This window comes from Mustela lutreola, chromosome X, assembly GCF_030435805.1.
Source record: "Mustela lutreola isolate mMusLut2 chromosome X, mMusLut2.pri, whole genome shotgun sequence".
Classification (NCBI taxonomy): domain Eukaryota; kingdom Metazoa; phylum Chordata; class Mammalia; order Carnivora; family Mustelidae; genus Mustela; species Mustela lutreola.
The window spans coordinates 27344844-27364354 of NC_081308.1; the positions used below are offsets into that span (position 1 = coordinate 27344844).

The following is a 19511-nucleotide window of genomic DNA, read 5'->3' on the forward strand; positions in this document are numbered from 1 at the left end:
GCTGCCTGTTTTCCCAGCACCATTTGTTGAAGAGACCACCTCTTTCCCATTGGATATTTTTTCCTGCTTTCTTGAAGATAATTGACCACATAGTTGTGGGTTCATTTTTAGGATTTTTTATTCTGTTCTATTGATCTGTGTGTTATTTTTGTGCCAGTATCATACTGTTCAGATTACTACAGCTTTGTAATATAATTTGGAGTCTGGAATTGCAATGCATCTAGCTTTGCTGTTCAAGATTGCTTTGGCTATTTGGGGTTTTTTGTGGTTCCATACAAATTTTAGGATTGTTTGTTCTAGTTCCCGTGAAAAATGCTATTAGTATTGTGTTAGGAATTGCATTAAATGTGTTGACTGCTTTGGGTAGTATATTTTAAAAAATATGTATTTGTTCTTCCTATCCATGACATTGGAATGTCTATTTCTTGGTATTGTATTTAGTTTCTTTTACCAATGTTTCATACTTTTCAGAGGACAGGTCTTTCACCTCTTTGGTTATGTTTGTCTGTAGGTATCTTATGTTTGTTTTTTTTTTTTAAAGATTTTATTTATTTATTTGACAGAGAGAAATCACAAGTAGATGGAGAGGCAGGCAGAGAGAGAGAGAGGGACGCAGGCTCCCTGCTGAGCAGAGAGCCCGATGTGGGACTCGATCCCAGGACCTTGAGATCATGACCTGAGCCGAAGGCAGCGGCTTAACCCACTGAGCTACCCAGGTGCCCGGTATCTTATGTTTTTAGTGCAATTATAAATGAGATTTATTTCTTAATTTCTCTTTCTGTTACTTTATTATTGGTATATTGAAATGCAATAGATTTCTGTATGTTGGTTTTGTATCCTGTGATTTTGCTGAATTCATTTAGCAGGATTTTGGTGGAGTCTTTGGGTTTTCTTTAAGTAATACACCATTCGTAAATAGTGGAAGTTTTACTTCTTTCCTACTGATTTGGAAGGTGGTTTTTTTTTTTTTTTTTGGTTTGTTTGTTTTTTTGTTTTTGTTTTTGTTTTTAAAGAGGGGAAGAGACAGAGAGAGAGAGAGAGAGAGAGAGGGAAAATCTTAATCAGGTTCCATACCCAGTGTGTATCCTAATGCTGGTCTCAATCTCAGAATCCCAATATCATGACCTGAGCCAAAATCAAGAGTTGGATGCTTAACTGACAGCCACCTAGGGATCCCTGGATGACTTATTTCTTTGTGTTGCCTGATTGCTACAGCTAGGATTTCTAGTACTATGTTGAATAAAGTGGTAGAGGAAAAGCTCTCAGTTTTTCCTCATTGGGGATGTTATTAGCTGTGGGTTTTTCATAGATGGCTATTATGATGTTGATATGTTCTCTCTAAATCTACTTTGTGGAGGGTTTTTTTAAATCATGAATGGATGTTGCACTCTGTCAAATGCTTTTTCTGCATCTACTGAAAGGATCATATGGTTCCTATGCTTTTTTTTTTAAATTAACATGATATATCACAATGATTGATTCGTGAATACTGAACCATCCTTACAACCCAGGAATAAAATCCACTTGGTCGTCATGAATGATTTTTTGAATGTATTGTTGGATTTGGTTTGCTAGTATTTTGTTGAGGATTTCTGCATCTAAGTTCATCAGAGATACTGGTCTGTGGTTCTCTTTTTTGGTGGTATCTTTATTTGCTTTTGGTATCAGGTTAATTTTGGCCTCATAGAATGAATTTGGAAATTTTTCTTTCTTTTCTATTTCTTGGAATAGTTTGGGAAGAATAGGTATTAACCCTTTAAATATTTGGTAGAAGTCACCTGTGAAGCCAACTGGTCCTGGACTCTTGTTTGTTGGAGCTTTCTGATTACTGAATCAATTTCTTTGCTTGTTACCACTCTGTTCAAGTTTTCTATTTCTTCCTGTTTCGGTTTTGATAATTTACATGTTTGTAGGAATTTATCCATTTCTTCCAGGTTGTTCCACTTGATGACATACAGTTTTTCATAATATTCTCTTATAATTATTTGTATTTCTGTGGTGTTGGTTATTTCTCCTCTCTCATTTGTCATTTCATTTGGGTCCTTTCTCTTTACTTTTTGATAAATCTGCTAGAGCTTTATCAATTTTATTATTTTTTTTTCCAAAGACCCAGCTCCTGTGTTTGTTCCCTAGCCTAAATGTGGTAAGTTTTAACTAGATATGCTCTGGTCTGCTTGTGAAATGAGACCTGTCACCACCTCCACCAAAACTGAGACCTTGCAAAACTCTCTGGGAGATGTGGTGTGGGCAGGGGTTTGTGTTGGTCTTCTGGGGGAGGGACCCACCACTCTGTAACTGAGGCTAGTGTGGCTGGGTAGGGCTGTTCTACCATAGAGCAGGGGGGTGGAACTTAGCCTAAGCGATTTTGTAGCCATTGTCTGCATTTTGCTGCTTCCAGCAGGTAAGTCTGTGTTTACACTGAGGGGATAAGGAAGAAAATGGCACTGGCCAACTCGTTGTTCCAGGAGAGGCACCTCCAAGAATTCTGCCTCTCAGCGACAGTCTTCAAGAAGAGTGAATAATCTCCCTGCTGTGTGCCCCAGCCACTCTTTGGATCTTGTTTCCATGCTGTGTGCATCCTTGCTGTTTGCCTAACTTCTCTCCAGGAGTAGCACAGTGCCTTCAAGGTTCTATCCCAGACAAGCCCCCTGACCTTTAAAACTCTAGACTTTAAGTCCCACTGGCTGCAAGAACTCAGGGAATCCAGCCCCTCTCACTTTCAAAGCCAGTGGCTATGGGGAAACATTCTCCTTGTGCATTCCCCTGAATCCCTTTCTCCCCTAAACCAACTCTCTGCACCTTCTACCTTCCTCTATGTGAACTCTTCTCGCTTTAGTTGTGGATTTTGTTTTGTCAGGTTGATTTCTGGGGGTATTTAGGATGATTCAATAGTTATCTAGTGGTGTTCATGGGATGAGGCAAGCCTAAGGTCCTCCTACTTCACCACCATTCTCTTCTCTCTGCCTATTCTTTTTAATCCCCAGGAACAGATAACACTGATATCCTTCACCAGCAAGTGTTCAATAAATAACAGATGAATGAAAACTTAGGTGTAACCAAAAGTCCTTTAAAGTTAGTCACTATATTTCTAATGAATCTGAATGACATTGTAACTCGGGTCTCAGAGCAGGCATTTGAGAGATAAAATATATTCATAGTATTTATTTTCATTGCAAACTCCTAAAAAAATTTATCTTATATGTATGTTTATATACATATATACTCTTATAGTATATACTATATATACACTATAAGTGTATATATATATAAAATATATATTATGTATATATACATATATACACTAGTAGTTATTTTTATCTTAATCTCAATTATTCACTAACACACACGGGAAATCAAATTCAAATCTGAACTCCTACTCCATTATCTCTTTCCAACATCATTTCCTGATAGTCCCTTGCCTGTCTTTAGCATGCCTTGCAACATGGGTTTTCAAAGACAATTTGTTGAACTGAGGAATGAATGAACAAAGAATCATGCACCTAGCATTAACTTTACCTAACATTACCCTAACATTAAGTGCAACAGTAGGAGGAACTTATAGTATTGCACACTACAACTGTAATTATAGACTTCAAGGACCAAAAATCATGGTGAAATGAAAAGCTCCCAAAGCAGATAATGACATTCAGAGTATAATAGCATTATATAGTTTTCAAAAAAGATGAAAAGACATTGATTTAGTTATATTAGTTATATTGCTTTCTAATAAGACAGAGAAGATCACATATTTTAGGTATTTTTATGAAAATAATAAAAGCCATTTCATGTAAAGGATTTATTTATAATCAAGCAAGGAAATTTTGACGTAGAATTCACTATTTAAAAACAATGACAAACATAAATTTCCTTATCAGAATCCCACTGGTATTTTAGTGAAAACACAGTATACTGGCTTTAATCAGAATTCATGTAAATATCATGGTTCAGTTTTACTTGATAAGGTTTTGACAGAAAATTTTATAGTGGACTGAATGGAAATGTATTTAAGATATGCATTTCCATTCACAGACTTTGAAATATATAGATTAGTAAAACTTATGTTTATCTTTAAGCCAAAAAGTGTATGGTATCACTTTTCATAAAAAGGTTATGACACTTCGAGAATAGGATATTTTTGTGTTTGCAACTCTATGACCTTCATCTTTAGAGGAGTTTATTTTGTCATGACCAGAGTATAATCTAAATCAAATTGTGGACAGTGACTTATCCTTAGATCCTTCTGTGAAGAAAAAAGTGAATTTGTCTCTCATTAGGTAGGGAGAGAAAATTGTATGTATGTGGAGCAGTGATTCACACAGTTATAAACTTTCTACAGGAGACATATACATTTGTCAGAAGATAATTGCAGTACCAAGTTTGCAAATATCCTCAGCCAAACATATTATAACATTATTCATCATAGAATATAACACACACCTTCTATATGTGGAAAGACGACACCCTCTGGAGTGTGTTTCTTATGCAAGGTTGTACAGAAGTATGAAGATGAGATGTCAAGGGCTGGATGGTTGTTAAAAGAAAAAAAAAAACAGAATAATCAATCTCATAACCCTAAGATGACTGTCCTACAACTTGTGAGGTCTGTTGGATACCCATGGAAAAAAACTGTGCATAACTTATTTTAATTTTGATGGAGAAATGAGGAGATGCTTAAGAGATAGGGCATCATAGAAAAACAAAAAGAAGTAAGAAACATTCGTTAATGTAATGATATACGTTAGGGCAATTACATTCACTAAATCACCCTACACCAATTACCTGTATTATCTGTAGCTTTTCTCATTTGTTGAATAAGGGAAACTATTTGCAATATTCATTTTGCTGCTATGCTCATGACAGCAGAATAACAGCAAGAAATGTTCTGTTTTGTTTTGTTTTTAGTTTAAACAATGCCTTTTTTCCCCCAACACTGTTTCACCAATCCTTCTAGGTCCATGCTAGACAAGTTTTTTTTTTTTTTTTTTTTTTTTTTTTTTTTTTTTTTTGTCCTAAGATTGTGCCTGAAATTCTCATTGAAAGTTATAATCAGAGTAATTCTAAACCCATTCAATTGCTCTTTCTGTCGATACAGCCAGAGTTCAAAAAATAATCATGAAACTTTTATTAAAGGCTTTGACCTTAACAATAAAAAATTAAAAACATCCAAGTAATTATTTTCCATATAAATATAGACTGTATGTACTGAAACTGCTTATTCAATTTTTGGATAATGAAATCTCCCAGGTAGAGATGTAATGTGTAGTTAAAAATGAACCTTGAACAATGCTATTATCATCTTTTCCAGATTGGCCAATTTTTCTCAACCCTAACCTGGAGAGGTCTTTTTACAGGATAAAACTCCTTCACCAATTCAATTCTTTACTCAATACAGGGCCCATGGTTTAGATTTAGTCATGAATTACCCTGAACACCTGGCCAAAATGACTTGAAAAAAGACTATAATTTACTTAGCACAGGCAATCAGATACCAGCAGTATAAAAAAATAATGATATCATGTGGCTGTTTAAATCTTTTCTGTTGATAGCAACACAATTGGTGACTGCCCCAAAGCTTTCCTCAAATTTGCCATCCACCTTTCTTATCTCCACGACCTCTCTCTCCCTCCAAACTTCCCGCCCTTCTTCCATTTCTCCTGTCCTCCCTCTCTCTTTCTTCCTCTCTAATTTTCTCTCCTTCCTTCCCTCTTTCCCTCCTCTCTTCCCCTCTTCCATTGTCTTTCCTTCCTTCCTTTCCCAAATGGTCATATATTCAGTGAAAAACTATAGACATATTTTCCCTTCATTGGATAGATTATATCAGTAAGAGAAAACTGAATAATTGTCAAAACAATTTTGTTTCAATTTTACTTAAACATATGATGAAATAAAAAGAGCATTTTTAAAAATCAGACTTTTTTGATATGAAACTATAAATTACAAATCACACTCTGTTATTAATTCACAATGTTAGGAAATCAACTTGGAGCTTTATGTATGTTTTACTTTTAAAGGTTTAATTTGCATAATTTGCATCCCAATTCCTCTACAACATAATGGTATATTTTTTTACTCTCTAAAGTTAAGCAGTCAAGTTACTTAATTTTTTTTTTATATATACTGGGTGTTTTTTTTTAAATTTTTTATTTTTTATAAACATATATTTTTATCCCCAGGGGTACAGGTCTGTGAATCACCAGGTTTACACACTTCACAGCACCCACCAAAGTACATACCCTCCCCAATGTCCATAATCCCACCCCCTTCTCCCAACCCCCCTCCCCCCAGCGACCCTCAGTTTGTTTTGTGAGATTAAGAGTCACTTATGGTTTGTCTCCCTCCCAATCCCATCTTGTTTCATTGATTCTTCTCCTACCCACTTAAGCCCCCATGTTGCATCACCACTTCCTCATATCAGGGAGATCATATGATAGTTGTCTTTCTCTGCTTGACTTATTTCGCTAAGCATGATACGCTCTACTTCCATCCACGTTGTCGCAAATGGCAAGATTTCATTTCTTTTGATGGCTGCATAGTATTCCATTGTGTATATATACCACATCTTCTTTATCCATTCATCTGTTGATGGACATCTAGGTTCTTTCCATAGTTTGGCTATTGTGGACATTGCTGCTATAAACATTCGGGTGCACGTGCCCCTTTGGATCACTACGTTTGTATCTTTAGGGTAAATACCGAGTAGTGCAATTGCTGGGTCATAGGGCAGTTCTATTTTCAACATTTTGAGGAACCTCCATGCTGTTTCCAGAGTGGCTGCACCAGCTTGCATTCCCACCAACAGTGTAGGAGGGTTCCCCTTTCTCCGCATCCTCGCCAGCATCTGTCATTTCCTGACTTGTTGATTTTAGCCATTCTGACTGGTGTGAGGTGATATCTCATTGTGGTTTTCATTTGTATTTTCCTGATGCCGAGTGATATGGAGCACTTTTTCATGTGTCTGTTGGCCATCTGGATGTCTTCTTTGCAGAAATGTCTGTTCATGTCCTCTGCCCATTTCTTTTTTTTTTTTTTTTTTAAAGATTTTATTTATTTATTTGACAGACAGAGATCACAAGTAGGCAGAGAAGCAGGCAGAGAGAGAGGGAAGCAGGCTCCCTGCCGAGCAGAGAACCCGATGTGGGGCTCGATCCCAAGACCCCGGGACCATGACCTCAGCCGAAGTCAGAGGCCCCAACCCACTGAGCCACCCAGGCACCCCCTCTGCCCATTTCTTGATTGGAATATTTGTTCTTTGGGTGTTGAGTTTGCTGAGTTCTTTATAGATTCTGGACACTAGTCCTTTATCTGATATGTCATTTGCAAATATCTTCTCCCATTCTGTCAGTTGTCTTTTGATTTTGTTAACTGTTTCCTTTGCTGTGCAGAAGCTTTTGATCTTGATGAAATCCCAATAGTTCATTTTTTCCCTTGCTTCCCTTGCCTTTGGCGTTGTTCCTAGGAAGTTGTTGCTGCGGCTAAGGTCGAAGAGGTTGCTGCCTGTGTTCTCCTCAAGGATTTTGATGGATTCCTTTCGCACATTGAGGTCCTTCATCCATTTTGAGTCTATTTTCGTGTGTGGTGTAAGGAAGTGGTCCAATTTCATTTTTCTGCATGTGGCTGTCCAATTTTCCCAGCACCATTTATTGAAGAGGCTGTCTTTTTTCCATCTGACAGTCTTTCCTGCTTTGTCGAAGATTAGTTGACCATAGAGTTGAGGGTCTATTTCTGGGCTCTCTATTCTGTTCCATTGATCTATGTGTCTATTTTTGTGCCAGTACCATGCTGTCTTGATGATGACAGCTTTGTAATAGAGCTTAAAATCCGGAATTGTGATGCCAACAACTGTGGCTTTCTTTTTCAATATCCCTTTGGCTATTCGAGGTCTTTTCTGGTTCCATATAAATTTTAGAATTATTTGTTCCGGGGCGCCTGGGTGGCTCAGTGGGTTAAGCCGCTGCCTTCGGCTCAGGTCATGATCTTAGGGTCCTGGGATCGAGTCCCGCATCGGGCTCTCTGCTCGGCAGGGAGCCTGCTTCCTCCTCTCTCTCTCTCTGCCTGCCTCTCTGCCTACTTGTGATCTCTCTCTTTCAAATAAATAAATAAAATCTTTAAAAAAAAAAGAATTATTTGTTCCATTTCTTTGAAAAAGATGGATGGTACTTTGATAGGAATTGCATTAAATGTGTAGATTGCTTTAGGTAGCATAGACATTTTCACAATATTTATTCTTCCAATCCAGGAGCATGGAACATTTTTCCATTTCTCTGTGTCTTCCTCAATTTCTTTCATGAGTACTTTATAGTTTTCTGAGTATAGATTCTGTGCCTCTCTGGTTAGGTTTATTCCTAGGTATCTTATGGTTTGGGGTGCAATTGTAAATGGGATTGACTCCTTAATTTCTCTTTCTTCTGTCTTGTTGTTGGTGTAAAGAAATGCAACTGATTTCTGTGCATTGATTTTATATCCTGACACTTTACTGAATTCCTGTATAAGTTCTAGCAGTTTTGGAGTGGAGCTTTTGGGTTTTCCACATATAGTATCATATCATCTGTGAAGAGTGATAATTTGACTTCTTCTTTGGTGATTTGGATGCCTTTAATTTCCTTTTGTTGTTTGATTGCTGAGGCTAGGACCTCTAGTACTATGTTGAATAGCAGTGGTGATAATGGACATCCCTGCCGTGTTCCTGACCTTAGAGGAAAAGCTTTCAGTTTTTCTCCATTAAGAATGATATTTGCGGTGGGTTTTTCATAGATGGCTTTGATGATATTGAGGTATGTGCCTTCTATCCCTACAGTTTGAAGAGTTTTGATCAGGAAGGGATGCTGTACTTTGTCAAATGCTTTTTCAGCATCTATTGAGAGTATCATATGGTTCTTGTTCTTTCTTTTATTGATGTGTTGTATCACATTGACTGATTTGCGGATGTTGATCCAACCTTGCAGCCCTGGAATAAATCCCACTTGGTCGTGGTGAATAATCCTTTTAATGTACTGTTGAATCCTATTGGCTAGTATTTTGTTGAGTATTTTCGCATCTGTGTTCATCAAGGATATTGGTCTATAGCTCTCTTTTTTGATGGGATCCTTGTCTGGTTTTGGGATCAAGGTGATGCTGGCCTCATAAAATGAGTTTGGAAGTTTCCCTTCCATTTCTATTTTTTGGAACAGTTTCAGGAGAATAGGAATTAGTTCTTCTTTAAATGTTTGGTAGAATTCCCCCGGGAAGCCGTCTGGCCCTGGGCTTTTGTTTGTTTGGGGATTTTGAATGACTGTTTCAATCTCCTTACTGGTTATGGGTCTGTTCAGGCTTTCTATTTCTTCCTGGTTCAGTTGTGGTAGTTTATATGTTTCTAGGAATGCATCCATTTCTTCCAGATTGTCAAATTTATTGGCGTAGAGTTGCTCATAGTATGTTCTTATAATAGTTTGTATTTCTTTGGTGTTAGTTATGATCTCTCCTCTTTCATTCATGATTTTATTTATTTGGGTCCTTTCTCTTTTCTTTTTGATAAGTCGGGCCAGGGGTTTATCAATTTTATTAATTCTTTCAAAGAACCAGCTCCTAGTTTCATTGATTTGTTCTATTTTTTTTTTGGTTTCTATTTCATTGATTTCTGCTCTGATCTTTATGATTTCTCTTCTCCTGCTGGGCTTAGGGTTTCTTTCTTGTTCTTTCTCCAGCTCCTTTAAGTGTAGGGTTAGGTTGTGTACCTGAGACCTTTCTTGTTTCTTGAGAAAGGCTTGTACCGCTATATATTTTCCTCTTAGGACTGCCTTTGTTGTGTCCCACAGATTTTGAACCGTTGTATTTTCATTATCATTTGTTTCCATGATTTTTTTCAATTCTTCTTTAATTTCCCGGTTGACCCATTCATTCTTTAGAAGGATGCTCTTTAGTCTCCATGTATTTGGGTTCTTTCCAAACTTCCTTTTGTGGTTGAGTTCTGGCTTTAGAGCATTGTGGTCTGAAAATATGCAGGGAATGATCCCAATCTTTTGATACTGGTTGAGTCCTGATTTAGGACCGAGGATGTGATCTATTCTGGAGAATGTTCCATGTGCACTAGAGAAGAATGTGTATTCTGTTGCTTTGGGATGAAAAGTTCTGAATATATCTGTGATGTCCATCTGGTCCAGTGTGTCATTTAAGGCCTTTATTTACTTGCTGATCTTTTGCTTGGATGATCTGTCCATTTCAGTGAGGGGAGTGTTAATGTCCCCTACTATTATTGTATTATTGTTGATGTGTTTCTTTGATTTTGTTTTTAATTGGTTTATATAGTTGGCTGCTCCCACGTTTGGGGCATAGATATTTAAAATTGTTAGATCTTCTTGTTGGGCAGACCCTTTGAGTATGATATATGTCCTTCCTCATTTCTTATTATAGTCTTTGGCTTAAAATCTAATTGATCTGATATAAGGATGGCCACTCCTGCTTTCTTCTGATGTCCATTAGCATGGTAAATTCTTTTCCACCCCCTCAATTTAAATCTGGAAGTGTCTTCAGGCTTAAAATGAGTTTCTTGGAGGCAACATATAGATGGGTTTTGGTTTTTTATCCATTCTGATACCCTGTGTCTTTTGACAGGGGCATTTAGCCCATTAACATTCAAGGTAACTATTGAGAGATAGGAATTTAGTGCCATTGTATTGCCTGTAAGGTGACTGTTACTGTATATGGTCTCTGTTCCTTTCTGATCTACCACTTGTAGGCTCTCTCTTTGCTTAGAGGACCCCTTTCTAGATTTCCTGTAGAGCTGGTTTGGTGTTTGCAAATTCTTTCAGTTTTTGTTTGTCCTGGAAGCTTTTCATCTCTCCTTCTATTTTCAATGATAGCTTAGCTGGGTATAGTATTCTTGGCTGCATGTTTTTCTCGTTTAGTGCTCTGACAATATCATGCCAGCTCTTTCTGGCCTGCCAGGTCTCTGTGGATAAGTCAGCTGCCAATCTAATATTTTTACCATTGTATGTTACAGACTTCTTTTCCCTGGCTGCTTTCAGGATTTTCTCTTTGTCACCGAGACTTGCAAATTTTACTATTAGGTGACGGGGTGTGGGCCTATTCTTATTGATTTTGAGGGGCGTTCTCTGAACCTCCTGAATTTTGATGCTCGTTCCATTTGCCATATTGGCAAATTCTCCCCAATAATTCTCTCCAGTATACCTTCTGCACCCCTCTCTCTTCTTCTTCTGGAATCCCAATTATTCTAATGTTGTTTCGTCTTATGGTGTCACTTATCTCTCGAATTGTCCCCTCGTGGTCCAGTAGCTGTTTGTCCCTCTTTTGCTCAGCTTCTTTATTCTCTGTCATTTGGTCTTCTATATTACTAATTCTTTCTTCTGCCTCATTTATCCTAGCAGTGAGAGCCTCCATTTTTGATTGCACCTCATTAATAGCTTTTTTTATTTCAACTTGGTTAGATTTTAGTTCTTTTATTTCTCCAGAAAGGGCTTTTATATTTCTCGAGAGGGTTTCTCTCATATCTTCCATGCCTTTTTTGAGCCCGGCTAGAACCTTGAGAATTGTCATTCTGAACTCTAGATCTGACATATTACCAATGTCTGTATTGATTAGGTCCCTAGCCTTCGGTACTGCCTCTTGTTCTTTTTTTTGGAGTGAATTTTTCCGTCTTGTCATTTTATCCAGATAAGAGTATATGAAGGAGCAAGTAAAATACTAAAAGGGTGGCAACAACCCCAGGAAAATATGCTTCAAGCAAATCAGAAGAGATCCCAAATCGTGAGGGGGGAGAAAGGGAATAAAAAGAGGTTTAAAAAGGGAGAAAGAAAAAAAAAAGAAAAAAAGAAAAAGAAAAGAAAAGAAAAAGAAAAGAAAAGAAAAGAATTTTAAAAAAAGAAAACGAATAAAGAAAAATATAAAAATGAAAAACTATATATATTAGATAAACTAGTTAAAAACGTTAAAAAAGAAAAAGGTAAAAGTTAAAAAAAATTTAACCAGAAGGTGAGAAAAAAAACAAAAAATGAAAAAGAAAAAAATTAAATTAACTGCAAGACTAAAAAAAATCACAGGGAAAAAGCCATGAGTCCGTGCTTTGCTTTCTCCTCCTCTGGAATTCTGCTGCTCTCCTTCGTATTGAAACCGCACTCCTTGGTAGGTGAACTTGGTCTTGCCTGGATTTCTTGTTGATCTTCTGGGGGAGGTGCCTGGTGTAGTGATTCTCAAGTGTCTTTGCCCCAGGAGGAATTGCACCACCCTTACCAGGGGCCGGGCTGAATAATCCGCTCAGGTTTGCTTTCAGGAGCTTTTGTTCCCTGAGCGCTTTCCGTAGAGTTCCGGAGGACGGGAATACAAATGGCGGCCTCCTGGTCTCCGCCCGGAGGAGCCAAGAGCCCAGGGCCCCACTCCTCAGTGCGCCCTCAGAGAACAGCGCCCAGTTACTCCCGTCTGCCTGACCTCCGGCCGTGCTCCGAGCTCTCCGAGCCTGCGACCAGTTCAAGGTAACACCGAGCTGTGAGCTTACTGCCGGCTTTCCCGTTCCAATACCCGCAAGCTCTGTGACACTCAGACACCCCCGATCCTTCTGTGACCCTGCGGGACCTGAGGCCACGCTGACCCCGCGTGGGTTTCGCTCCGGTTTAGCCTCTGGAGCGATGTCCCTCAGCGGAACAGACTTTTAAAAGTCCTGTTGCTCCGCCACTTGCCGGGAGCCGGCCCCTCCCCCTGGGGTCTATCTTCCCGTCGCTTTGGATTCACTTCTCCGCCTGTCCTACCTTTCAGAAAGTGGTTGTTTTTCTGTTTCCAGAATTGCTTTTCTTCTTCTCTTCGATCTGCTGATGGATTTGCATGTGTTTGCAATCTTTAGATAAGCTATCTAGCTGATCTCCGGCTAGCTGAAGTAGTCTCAGCCTGCTACTTCTCTGCCATCTTGACTCCTCCCGAAGTTACTTAATTTTTTAAATGGCTGTATTTTATAAACTTTAAACAATTTATACTTGTCATTTTAATTTCTATTTTTTTGATTAATATAATTCACTTAGTAAAAATGACTTTTTTTAGTAAACATTACTTTTATTTCAAAATAGTGGCAGCCTAGTTTTCCAAACTAAGAACATAAACAAGTTAAGTGAAAGGAAAACAGAAGCTTAATATCACCTTATGCCACTAAGAATGGCCAAAATAACAAGACATGAAACAACATGTGTTAGAGGGGATGGGGAGAAAGGGGAACCCTCTTACACTGTTGGTGGGAATGCAAGTTGATGCAGCCACTTTGGAGAACAAAGTGGAGATTCTTCAAGAAATTAAAAATAGAGCTTCCCTATGACCCTGCAATTGCACGACTGGGTATTTACCCCAAAGATACAGATGTAGTGAAAAGAAGGGCCATCTGTACCCCAATGTTTATAGCAGCAATGGCCACGGTCGCCAAACTGTGGATAGAACCAAGATGCCCTTCAACGGACAAATGGATAAGGAAGATGTGGTCCATATACACTATGGAGTTTTATGCCTCCATCAGAAAGGATAAATACCCAATTTTTGTAGCAACATAGACGGAACTGGAAGAGATTATGCTGAGTGAAATAAGTCAAGCAGAGAGACTCAATTATCATATGGTTTCACTTATTTGTGGAGCATAACAAATATCATGGAGGACAAGGAGTGTTAGAGAGAAAGGAGTTGGGGTAAATTGGAAGGGGAGGTGAATCACGAGAGACTATGGACTCTGAAAAACAATCTGAGGGGTTTGAAGTGGCAGGGTTGGGAGGTTGGGGTACCAGGTGGTGGGTATTATAGAGGGCACAGATTGCATGGAGCACTGGGTGTGCTGCAAAAACAATGAATACTGTTACGCTGAAAATAAATTTAAAAAATTTAAAAAAAGAAGCTTAATATCAAATATATGATTTTGAATTCCAGGTCTAGAATTATAAAGAGTTCACTTATTCAAATATCTGATCCTTCTTCCCTTACTGGGAAGAATAATTCAATTACTCTCCATCTAAAAAATGTTATTACAGCTTCTTACCTAACTTATGATGCTTCGTAGCTATAATTAAAATCCCAAATTTCAATCTCTATTAAAAATAAAGCTATTGTTTCACATTTCACTCACATTATCCATCAAGCAATCAAAATTTATTGAGAACTGGTATGTGCAAGGGTCAAACTTAAATTTAAGGTCCTGAGGCATAAATGATCTTTATTTCAGGTGTCCCTGTAGCAAAGGCGAAATAGATAAACATACTGCTTAGATCCCATCATCACTTACTACAAATCCCCTTTACTTGTGCCATCTTCCAACCTGTTCTACATATTCTTGCCTGAGCTCAGGGATATTTATTGCTTATTGGCTGCTCAGCATCTTTTCCACTTTCTATTTTCAACAGATCCCCAATTTCTTTGGAGGGGAACAACCCCTCCCTCACTGTGAGGGGTTTTGGAAGGAGATGGTTTTAAAGCAAAGTTCTCTGCTCTCCTCTAGCTAAGAGATGGGTGTGTGACCCAAGCAAGGTCAACTGGACTCCCTCTTCCAGGACTTTGTATTCTGAACAGTTAAACAGTATGCAGAAAAAAGAGGATCGTAAAGACAGCCCGGAGTAGGTATTATGAACCAGATGCCTAGATGTGCTCGGGCAACTTTTCTTTTTCTAAACCTTTCCCACTGCCTTCATTCCAGTTCCAGTGCATTCACCTTCTGATTTAATCAAAGGATGTTTTCTGTTGCTGACATCCAGAAAACCCTATTGATAGTCAACAAACTACATCTTATGATTTTACCTTTTTGTTTAAAATACTTCAGGCATTGCCACTGCCTGCAGACCATAATCAAAACTCCTTGTTCTAGCAAGGAAAGATCTCCATTTCATAGCCCCATCCCTCTCTACCCAACTTCATCAATTTCTTCCTCACCCCCTTAATTTCAGCCATATGGAATCACAATTGATGTAACACACTACATTGTTTTCCACCTCAGCAAAAAGTAGAGTTTGTTTCTTCTGCCAGAATCACCTTTCTGTTTTATCTACCTGATTATTTCCAACTTGTTCTTTAATATGTGGCTTAAGTTTTAGCTTCTTCAAGAAATTTTTCCTGACCTCCATATTCTTCCCTGGCTTAGTCAGGTGCCCTCTTCCTGAAGTAAGACCCCAGAGCATCCCCTAAACATGTCCAGGGAGGGAGAAACCTGTAGTGGGGACCCTAGAATCAGACTGTATGAGTTCAAATTCCACTGTTGTCTCTTTACTACTTGAACTTGGGCAGATTATTTAAAATCACTGTGCTTTAGTATCAGTCTCACAGTGTAGTGAGCATTAAGTAATGCATGTGAAGTACTTAAAAGTGACTAGCATTTAATTAGTTTTAAACATATGCTAGGTATTATCCTGTAATTTATTTCTATTAGTGTTGCTATTGCTCTTTTTTCCTTCACCTGCTTTAATCTATGCATTGCTATCTTATCCAAGTCTGAAGTTACCAGGCACTTAGTAGTAGCTCAATAAAAATTTGTTAAATGAACATATAAATAGTCACTGATAGTGTTTTACAGTTTAGTCCTTATGAAATATTACCTCATTTCTCACACTTCAACTATTAAAGTTAGGATTGTTTTGTTTAAAAGTTCACATAGAGAAAAATGTTTATTCCCTGATATTGTAATAAATACATCCCCAAACTAATCTCTTTTTTGTCCTCACACTTGTTTAATGTTTATTTATTTAATTTATTTATTTACTATTTATTTATTTACTTATTTATTTATTTTAATGTTTATTTATGGTCATTTGACTGACCATTTAGTGATAGAAAGCTCTAAAAGTCAAGAACTTACAATGTCTTTATAACTCATTTTTTTAATATGAGGGAAAAAGCAAGGAAAGCATTCCATTATTCAGCAAGAAAAGGGAAATTTTATATATAATACTTATATGCATATCTCTGTATATGAATATGATATACTAACTCAATCTCATTATACAACATTTAAAATATATAAAATTAAAAATTAAAAAATTATATGTATATCTATGATACACACATTTATATATATGAATAGACTTATCTATATATATGAAATATATGTATCATATATATGTGAAATATTTATATATATATATGAAATAGACTTATTAATTCTCTTGCTTACTTGTTTTCAGTTAGCAACACAGGATGGGAAGCATACAATATAATACAATGCCATATATATATACATATATATATATAGCATTTGAAAAATCCTGGCTTTCTGTGACCCTGTGACCCTAGGCACTTGACCCTGTGACCCTAGGCACTTGAACTTCTCCTCTGAATTAATTTTGTATCTGTCTTTAAGACTATCATTTTGAAGAGGCATCAAATTAGTGGTCATTTTGGAAAAAGACAATCTTATTTTTCTGAATGCTACTGAGCAGATAGATTCTAAAGTAGATCCTAAAGGTTAGGATCACAAAGGAGTGTAGATTTCTTCTCCCCTTCTAATACCCAGTGGCTTTTACAAGAGGCCATAATGCCAGTAGCAGAATGGGGTGTAGATGTGGAAACAAACTCTTATTTTCATGCAATATTATTATATGACAAAGAATTTATGTGCTACAAATGCTGTGAGGAAGCAGATTTAAAATCTAATATTAATTACTAACATTAGCTAAGTAACTTTTCAGTAAGCAAAGCAAATGGGAAAGCATTTTTCATATACTACCTAATGTAATCCTCTTAACAACCTACAAGGCAAAGATGGTATCATCATTCACATTGTGGTTCAGGGAGACTGAATAACATGCCAAAGGTCTCCAACTGTAGGAAATGAGCCAAGCTTTGAACCCAGGCCATTTAACTCCAAAGCCCTTGCTTTAAATACTGCAACATATTGTTTTCTCTGACTAGTAGAAGTCTTGATATGAAACTGTGTAAGAACATAATCTCTTATTTCTGCATGTATCAGCACAGTGAAACTGTAAATGCTTAGCACTGTGTCTGGCACAGACTATATATATAAAAACATATATATCACCAAATGGTAGCCACATTTACATTAATACTGGCAACCATATATGTAGTAAGAATACTTAGGCTTAGAAACCAAACAGATTTGGATTTGAATATTTTCTCTGCTACTTATTAGGAGTATGGCATCTCAATGGCTTGTGCTGAAGGATGTACCTACTAATACTTGTTCTAAAGGAGCAGTGAAACCAATTATACATGTTTATATGAAAGTTACATATCTTTATATACAGGCATGTCCATCACTATGTGATGAATATGAATGTGAACCTGTGTATCCTGTGCTCAGAAAAGGAAACCAAGATTTGACCACAATCCTGTCATTTACAAATGACAAAGAACACTTAATTCATATCTCCTGAGTCTCAAATCAAGGTGCTTTAAATGCAGATTGCTTACTAACCACTTATTTTTATTCCTACTGAATTGCTAAAGTTCATTTTACAAAGGAATCTGTCTGCCTTACTTCCCGCTTTTTCAAAAAGTATTTCTGTAACAACTAAATCCCTTCAATGCAATTTATTACCTCTAGAAAGGATTTGAAAATCATTTACCAGTGAAATAACTACAGCACATAAATATTTCAAAGAACTATTTTTCTTATTTATCCAGAAATATAAAAGAAACACAGTGTATTCATTTTAGCTAGGTCAACCAGATTTATATCAATGTATTCCTGTTTCTAACTGATATCATGGTTTTGCGGAATGGATTCCAAGAGGCTGATGAATGCAATCTTTATATTAAAAACATGTTTATTTGACTGAGGCATTGCATAAATACCAATATTAATATTTAAGGTATTTAAAAATATGTTTGGTACTTTTCTAAAAATTTACAGCTAACTTTCAATGATATTCATCATTGTAGGAGGAAAATTGGCACAGACAACTCAGAAGAGTGAATAACCAATTCCCAGATTATTATATTTCATTCTGTAATATATTGTGGCTGCAGGCTGCCAAAACAAACAGTTTAAATGTAAACAGCTCAGTCGAACTACTTATTTGATATTAAATAGATTTTTTAAATACTGGTTGTTTACTGATTTAATTAAGCCAACTATAATTGCAAGGTTTATGGTTTTTTCCTTGTATCATTCTGTTTTAATGTATGGGTTTTAGATAATTGTATGATTTTTTTTTTCTTGATCATATTTAGGCTATACAGAGTAGAGATAGTATGTTGCTGACAGAGAAAAGCTGCCTAAAAACTGGTGGGAATATGTCTAGAAAGAGTGAACTGACATGTGAGTGATCTTGACTTTAATGAAAAATCTCAACCAGCTTTTATCTTTTCCTCCATACCTTCTGCTTGATGATCATCTCGTTGATGTCTTCAAGATCACCCACCATCACCCTCTGTGATTTTATAACTCGATCAAGCAGAGACAGCCAGTCGGTAAGTTCTGTCCAAGCTCGGTTGAAATCTGCCAGAGCAGGTACTTCCAACAGCAAGGAAGATGGCATTTCTAGTTTGGAGATGGCAGTTTCCTTGGTAACTGCGGGTTGTGTCACCAGAGTAACAGTCTGACTAGGAGCTATTTTTTTTTTTTTTTTTGCAAAAAAGGAAAAAAGAAAATAAAAAGAAGAAAAATTAGAAACACAAGCAAAGAAGTCAATTTCAGTAACAACAGAACAAGCTTAATTAAAGTACAACAATTTGAGCCAAAGTATTATTTATTATGTTATAAATTTTTCTCCAGCAACATGAATATTTTACACAGTACTACATGATAGGACAATTCAAGGACTCACACTTGTCATTAGTACACATTTAACAGTCTTTCAAAATGATTTTGCTTATTCTAATGGCTGCACAGTTAATTTAATTTAAATGTTCCTTCTCAAATAACACTTACATAGACTGTGGAACTGGTAAAGAAAAAGGTGTTCAGACTTTACCAGGTGGGAAAGTTTTGCTTATTTTTTCTCATTCAAGATAAAAAAGCAAAAGTCAAGTTTGAATAGATTTTATTTCCTTGACCAAGAAGTAAATTACCTTGAAGTTGGATCCTAGGGAAATCAAAGCCAATGAAATGTTTTTGTCTTTGCTTTGTATTTTATATTGGGAATAGTTTCTTATATTTTTTTCCTTTTCTTTCAGATTGGTCATAAAGTGACTGCCAGTAGAGAAAACCCAAGCTATATAAACCTATAAAAGATTTTCTACTTGGATATGAAACACTATTTCCAGGTTATTAAGAAATATTAAATAGGGATGCCTGGGTGGCTCAGTGGGTTAAAGCCTCTGCCTTCGGCTCAGGTCATGATCCCAGGGTCCTGGGATCGAGCCCCGCATCAGGCTCTCTTCTCAGCGGGGAGCCTGCTTCCTCCTCTCTCTCTGCCTGCCTCTCTGCCTACTTGAGATCTCTGCCTGTCAAATAAATAAATAAATAAATATATATATATATTTTAAAGAAAGGTTAAATAGATACTAATACTTTGGAACACTATACTATAAGATGGCACATGGCAATTGTTAAGATCCAAAATCTTAGGAGAGAATCCTACTCTCTGTCCCAGGAGCTCTATGACCTTGGT

The 19511-nt window shown here is 37.0% G+C and overlaps 1 protein-coding gene across 7 annotated transcripts in view; it reads right to left on the minus strand.

Annotated features, from left to right (window-relative positions):
* The window catches only part of DMD (dystrophin), a 2248143-nt gene that overhangs the window by 638644 nt on the left and 1589988 nt on the right, over positions 1-19511 (minus strand). For all 7 annotated transcript variants that reach the window (XM_059157899.1, XM_059157902.1, XM_059157904.1 and 4 more), the window contains exon 51: positions 18276-18508. In XM_059157899.1, the coding sequence (XP_059013882.1) occupies positions 18276-18508 (233 nt within the window). The remainder of the gene's footprint in view (positions 1-18275; positions 18509-19511) is intronic.